A 7,742-nucleotide genomic window follows, 5' to 3' on the forward strand; every position below is an offset into this window, starting at 1 on the left:
AGAAATTCCCATCAACCTGTTACTACCATCAGGCATCAATCCCCCATGTCAGTGTAAAACTTTACCTTGTGCACCATCCCATCAGTTATGGTCCCCAATCTGTCCACCATCTGCATGTACAGATGCTTTGCAAACCGCCTGCAGGAATGCTGCTTATGCTTTCTGGCAATGGATTACATTTGGCAGAGGCTTGTGGTGCAACTGGGCGGGTTGGGAATGTGAGAATCAGCGTGCACGAGCCAGGCTTCAGGCACACTGCTGCAGCACACTGGAAAGCTGGTCTTGAGGACAGGACCCTGAACCTTTACTCAGGATGAAATCGTTGTATGTTTTCTTAATTTCATTTTGAACAACCACTAAAAAAGGATATGAATGTACCAAAATTTTAATAGCTATTTTTCTAAGAGGGTTGAAGGGTGTTAAAATGTACAGGGCAGAGGTGGCACTGAATCGGAAGATTGCCTTCCCTTTATTCAATACTATAAAGGTCTGAAAAAGAGAGAGAAAAGACATTTTATCAGTGTTTATTCACTATAGATACTCATTTAAAAACTGTTACAACTAAGCACTCACCAAAATTGTAACCTTTTGAACAGTTAATACACAAAAAGCATGAATAATTTTTCAAATAAGAATTATTTCCAGTACTTACCTGATGAATCTGATATACAAAAATGCAATTAATTCAATTAATGTTTTTGTTTTATTTTTCATTAAATAAACTCAGTAAAGCAATATTCCTTTTCATGTGTTTCTTGTAAATAAAGATACATAAATTATTGGCTGAAATTATAATTTTATTTATGTTTTCCCCTCTTTGAAATAGCACAAGCAGGATGTGGTGGTGCATTCCCCCCATTCCTTTCCACCCTACCTGTGGACTTTATTGGCATATTAGTCTTACTAACTAGAAATCCTTCTGGAAACACTGATTTAATAAACTATCCACTTGTTTAATTTTGGGGGTTTTATGCTAAAGAGGGAGGGAAATAGCAGTAACATATACAGCCATATTTAGGTAGGTCTCTACCTGAATGTATCTTACTGGAGTAGAATGAGAGACAATCCCAAATGATCCTCCTGCACAGCTGTGGTTTCCAGGTGTGAAACTTTCCCAAGAAATATATACTTTTAAAATTTAAACTTTAATATCTATGAAGCTAATCAAATTTAGAGAAACTTGCAGGCATGCTAGCCTTACTTCAGAGAATTGTAGAAGACTCTGTAGGTTAAATGTCTCATAAAATCCATGAGCCAAAGATAAACAGTATGAAAGCAAACCCTGCAAGCGCTGCTTTGCTCCCACTGCAGGCCATGGTGGCTGTGTCTGCCCTAACACTACAGCACACAAAATGTGGGCTGCCTGGTTCTTTTGTGCTATTAAGGTGCTCTTCAACTGCAAGATCAATCAGTAAAGAATGAAAAACAGTGCAGAAGGAAGGAAGGAAGGAAGGTTCAGTAACCCACAAGAAATCTGCATCCAGTGGAAGAGCCGATGCAAGAATCATAACCTAAATTCAAATTAAATTAAAGGGAAATGTCTAAAATTGATTTTTTTTCTTTTTTGTTTTCTTCCATTGTCAGAGCTTTATCTTTTGCACATGAGCTATGAGAAAGCCTCCCTAATTTTTGTTGCTGATGAAATAAGCTGTAAACTAGAATTCCAGTGGAAGTGTGGGAAAGGGTATGTTGGTTTCATCTGATGTCCATGACATCAAGCATCACTCCAAGACTGTAAGCAGTGAACTACGTGACTGTTTCCAGGAAGGCTGGTAGACAGGGAAAATATGCCAAGGAGGTTCAAGAAGGACAGTGCTTCAGTCTGCTGAGATTTGGAAAATTTAGAATGTATGGACCATGAATATAGATAAGAATGTCTAGAAGCACACAGGAAGTGGAGAGAGATGTGGAGATGAGAGGAAAAGCTGCTCTAGTCCCAGGAGCTTCTTCCCTGAGCTGTCCCTCTGTCACAGCTGTACATGGAACACCTCCTACAAACCAAACCCCTTAGGAGTAAGAGACACAACCAGGCAGACTTTACACTGTCTGCAGTACAAACTCAAGATGTGTAGGAATGTAAAAGATATGTATATGATTTCCCACTTCCGCAGAGAAATGGAGAAACTGCATGTGAAGCTGAGGACAGCCTGAGCTAATGTTGCCAAATCACACATCCAGTTCAGGCTTACAGGTAACAGCCTGCAGATGACCTGACCTTACATGGAGCTTTCATTTCAGCTACTGAAGCAACCAACCAGACAAATGACTTTTTGGCACAATATTTTAAAGCCTCACACCCCAAGGGGGAAGGTGAATTTCCTCTGCCAGGTCTGTCCCCAGCCCCCGGGACTCACATCTCAGACGCCTCCAACTCATGCTCTTTTTTGTAGTTATGAGATAGTTGAAAAAATGCATTAAAAATCACACTTCCTACTAACTCTGTATCTAAGATTACTGCACCTTCATTTAGCCAACCTACATTTTTTAAAAAATCTTTGAACACAAGCATATTAAACATACATCTATTTTCTAACATGCCTTATGGAAAATAACAGCATGCTGGCACAGTTCCAGTTTCAGTTGGAAGCTGCTGCTATTTTAGCTGTTCTACTTTCTGCTGCCCTGCATAAGCAGAACCAACAAGACATAAATTCCCTACCTCAGTTTTAATTTTTCACTCAAAGCATCTTTGTGACTTGAGCTTTCAGAACGACTTTGTTGGTCCTCTAACTTTGAGCCTTAAACATGAATTAAAACTGTACCTCATTTCTGAAGGAGAATTTTCATTAAAAAGTACAGTTAAGAGCTGGTATGCAAAAGCCCTATGTAAGCTCCCTGCTATGCCTGCTATATCTCACTCCACTCTCAACCCAGATGCAAGCCAATGTGTAGGCAGTGTGGATGAACATGAAGTATTGTACCCAAAGCTGTCAGGACAAAGCAGACATACACGAAGAAAAGCTAGATAAGTTCTAAACAAATTGGAAGTTGAGTGCTTGTATATAAAGGATTATGTATAAATTTCAGGCCTTATGTTTTATTCATTTTTATAAAGGCACAAAACCAACTCACACTCAAAGTATTCGAGTGTGAATATAAATTCAGAGTTCCCTGAAAGGAAGTTCCTGATTTGCTGCTTTTGCATCTGTAACCTAAAACCCAATCCATTTTCTGCCATATTTGAAATAAAGCCAGAAACTGAATTCTTAGGACGAGGAGTGTTTTGAGAAGATGTAGCCAAGAGAGGAGTCAACACTGAATAAAGATAAGGTCTCTGAAAACCTGAATAAAGAGTTCCACAAACCTTATTTCTCTTCTCCTTCTTCCTAGTTAGCTTTAAATGTAGTTTCTGGAAGTCTAGAGTCAGTGCACCCCATTGCATTTCCACCTTCTGAAAGACAGGCTCAGATACATTGAGCTGGGTCCTCAGCTCATCTGGAAAAGCTCCTGCAGCAGCTAGGACAGGAGCCTCATGGCATATGAGAAGTTTCCATCTCTTGGGTTTGTGGTTACCTTTTGAAACAACGTTTTCCAGCAAGTCCTTAACTTTTTTGCTTTGCTATAACTTTTCACTTAAAAATTATTTCACAACTATGAAGCGTGTGTTCACCTTTGCTGGTGTAATAAAATGAAGCAATTTTCCAGAATCTTTTTGGGTTTTTTGCAACCCAAGACACATCTGGGAAACCCAGGAGTTAGTGATCTGATCAGATTAGGGACTGATATCATCAAATGCTAGGAGAAAAGGAGGCATCTTTGCTGACAGCTATAATTCAGATCCTTCTAGCAAGAGGCAGGGCATGGAGTGGCAACAAACAATGTTATATGTCTATCAAAGCAGGAGGAAAGTGAAATTTTACCCACTTAGTTCCACCTATTCTCTCCCTCCTCTTTAATGTAGTAGCCTTGTTTCAGAGGAGAAGAGCCAGCCCTTAAAGTATGAAACCGCGGAGACCAGATTTTGATTCATGCCCACAGGTCAGGATCTTAGGGGATTCCAGCTGATCTTTTCTCTCTAGACAATGAAGCAAACATCGCTTTGTGATGGCAGCTTGAGCATGGACAGGCAGGCACTATTATACTGGGAACACACAGATTTGCACTTACACAGAAGTGGAACACAAAACACAAGTGAACTTCCCATTCACTTTTAATCAATTTTGGATTAAAAAAAAAAAAAAAGAAAGAAAGAAAAAAGAGCATTGCAACCCTTTAGGATGCTAAACTTCCCAGTTCTAAAGACCAGCATTACTGGCCACCATGGTCAGCAGCATTTCAGTATAATGAAATCACAAGTATAGGAGAACATTATTCAATTCTTTTACAATAAAATAATTATGTTTTAAGGGTACAGCTGCTGGCTTTCAGGCTTTATCTGCGAAACAGTGTAAATCAAAAATACTACGAAGTGTGTAAACCTGCTGTAATGGGCTTTCCTACTGTTAAACAGCAATTGTCAATATTTTCCTTTTCCTTTCAACTTCAGATTAGTATTTAGTATGGATATGTTCTCTTTTTTTGTAGGTTTTGCATAGAAGCACACTTACAAAACCATACAACTATTATACCTATTTGGTTTTTCTTCTCTTAAAAGTTTTTTTTTTTTTTATTTTTCATCTCAGGCCTACCTCAGGTACAAATTAGGGATCTCAAACCAGCTCAAAATAGGTATTTATTTCTGTCTTATTCTCTATTAAAATGCATCAAATCATGGCATGCACAAGCCTTTTGTTTAAAAGGTTTGGATGGAATATAAAACACTCTAAATGCCATTTAAGCATTCACTGCCTGAAAAATACAGTGAGCTTGATCAATCTTGGAACAAAGAATAGGGGGAAAAAAAAAAGCAGAAAAGCAGGAGGTACGCAATATTTGCATATAAGGAAAATGATGGATGACTTCATTCATGACCCCAACAATAATAAACAAATAATAAAAAAAATACTCTTAAAATTCTTATACAGCTTTTCCAAATAAACACAGTGACCAGTGTTAGTCCCTATTTGAAAGTTTGGAAGCCAAACATTCTGGTATTTTCTGTCAGCAAATCAGCTGTAGTTTATGCAGTGATCTTAATAGAGCTATGAAGAAACAGTGGCATCTGGAAATCCTATACACTTGGCGTAACCTTTTTTTGCAAATAAATATTTTCCTTCATTCTGGTGTTTTTCATTAGATCCATGACATTTCAGATAGATGCCTCACCAGGGAGAAACATAACATCTCTAATGATTGTGCAGCAGTTGTCATACTGTCACATTGGAGAGGGTGTACTGATGGACTTCTTAGCTTTACAAGGTGGGATTCAGAGAGGGGTAAAGAAGAAACTGCAATGTTGAACATTATAGAGGTTTAATACATTGAGCATTCCTATGTGTCTTCCTAGAGATGTTCACTTCTGCTTCAACCTTTTCTCAAATTATTTCTCCTTCTAAGACTTGCAGGAGCATCAACTGCTGCCAGTATTTTCAAAATACAAGTGAAACAATACATAAGCATTTCCAGAATTTGTGTACAGCTAGATAATAAAATCTAGAAATTAGATATTTTAAAGTAAAATTATAGGTTAAAAATTGAAATAGGTATTAATTTTCTTTTAGGAACATCTATTTTCCTTCTTGAAGGAAGGAAAAAAGAGAGAATTTAAGCATTTGAGAAATTTTTGCCCTGTCTTAGACAGACAGGGCTGTTTCTATTTCCATCAAGATTAAAGCACGTGAATAGAGAAAAGATGAGGATTTCAGGAGAAAGAAGAGAATTCCAGAGGGTATGTGTTTCGACCATACATATTTAGTGTGCAGATAAAAAGATTCTTACTTTCAAGTAATACAGAAACTTGACTGACTGTGTTCAGCTGGTTTTTGTCCTAGTATTTCTTGCAACTCTATTACCAGACCTGGTTGATTTACTAAATTTTCAGCCACATTCGTGAAGGGACTGAAAGGGTCTGAGAGGCATATCTATCATAGGTCATACCTATCATGTATCTGTTTTCACTGCCAGACACACAAGACAGACTGACTCGGCTATAAAGGTCCAGGATGAGCTGTGGGCAGGTAGGGATAAAACTATATAGAATACTGTATCATAAACAGACACAATTAGTACAGAACTCTACAAGGCCTGCTTTTATAGAAACATATCTTTTATCTTTGTAAAAGTAGAACTGTGATTTAAAGATAAATCTTCATATGCTGTGAATGGCAGATAAAGGCCCTTTCAGAGGCACCAGATAATAGAGATAAAAATATTGTTCTTTCACACAGTATTTTCTCTCGTCAAAATAGGACTCATAAATCACATGAAATTCAGCAAGCTGAGACACTTAGAACAGAGTAGTTTGTGAAAATCAAAATAACTCTTATCTTAATATTGACAGTTTTTACAATCAGAATCTAGAAATTAAAGTATAACAGAATCTAGCTACAGCTGTAAAGCATGAACTTTTTCTGCTGCTTATAGGCTGTGCAACAAGATCATTCTGAAAGGATTCCAGGCCTGTCCAAGGTCAGTTTCACTAAAAATTTAAAATCAATTGTGCACTCTTTTTGTTTACTATGTATCTGTTTTCCTATTGAGTCCATAAATTTAAGCATTTGCTATCAAAGCAGATTTCTGTGAACAAAATGTTCTATGCATCAGTTCATGCTGTCAGTTTTAAATCTGAAGAACCTTAGAGAATTTTGGTGTACTCAGTATGAATGTACGTTCATTTCTAAGAAGTTCACAAAGCATATATATATTACATATCCACATGTTTGTATAAATATTACATATTGCTTATAATAAAAGATCACATATTATGTTTCAGCTTTGATATAAATGTTCCTTTGATATAAAGTCATTTATATCAAAGAAATAAATTTTGAGGTAAATTAAAAGACAAGGGTGAAAAGCTAGTAACCATTAAGGCAAATGGGTTCTGGCTGCAAATTAACATATTGAAGTAACATGCTACATGATCCACTTAAGAAAATGTAACAAGCATGATAACACACTCCAAACACTGGCATATGAACAGGACTGATATTAGACTCACTTTTTTATTGATGTAATATGGGTCCATGTCTTCCAAGGGCTCAGACACCATTCCTGGAGGTATGTCGCCGTAAATAAAGGGGAGCGTTTTTCCTGCCTCCAAATCACTGTTTGGTTTTGGCCCATTTTCATCATCGTCTTTACGATCTTGTTTAGGATTCTTAGCTTTTTCTGCAGCAATGCGTTGTTCAATAGCTGCAAGAGACTCTCTAGTGAAGTATTGGAAGCTGTCTGGTCCTGGTGGTACAAGCACTGACTGCTCCATCTTTTCATCCTGCACATTTTAATTACCATTTATTCTTCTGCATAGGAAAATACTAAAAGAAAGTAGAAAACAAAATTCAAATAAACACATTGAAATCACCTAGTAAGAAAGATGTAGCAGTTATTTTCCAGTGCAATTGTTTTTGCTATGTTGAATTGTTAAAATACAGAATTTGAAAATTATGTAAAGAAAGACAAAGCAAGCAGTTTAATGATTTGGAATTTGTAAGAAGCCCTTGTGTTGTTCTTACACTAATTACTGAAACTGTATAAGTTTCTTATCTTCAGGATTATGATAGTCTTTTACTCCAAATAAGGAAAAGTATGATAGTTAAGAATAATCAAATACATTATTTCCTCATAACTTTAGTTATAGTATGGTCACCCTCCTCTGGAATCAATCAGCATTACATTGGTAACTATAAATAGAGCAGGTCAGC

General features: G+C 36.9%; 1 protein-coding gene across 10 annotated transcripts in view; it reads right to left on the reverse strand.

The window, feature by feature from the left end:
* The window catches only part of LOC131579529 (sodium channel protein type 1 subunit alpha), a 63,198-nt gene extending 55,895 nt beyond the window's left edge, over positions 1-7,303 (reverse strand). For all 10 annotated transcript variants that reach the window (XM_058839615.1, XM_058839611.1, XM_058839612.1 and 7 more), the window contains exons 1-2: positions 7,040-7,303; positions 371-489 (exon numbers count right to left, since the gene is read on the reverse strand). In XM_058839615.1, coding sequence (XP_058695598.1) covers positions 371-489; positions 7,040-7,303 — 383 coding nt within the window. The remainder of the gene's footprint in view (positions 1-370; positions 490-7,039) is intronic.
* Positions 7,304-7,742: the final 439 nt, after the last annotated feature.

Source organism: Poecile atricapillus, chromosome 5, assembly GCF_030490865.1.
Source record: "Poecile atricapillus isolate bPoeAtr1 chromosome 5, bPoeAtr1.hap1, whole genome shotgun sequence".
Taxonomy (NCBI): Eukaryota; Metazoa; Chordata; class Aves; order Passeriformes; family Paridae; genus Poecile; species Poecile atricapillus.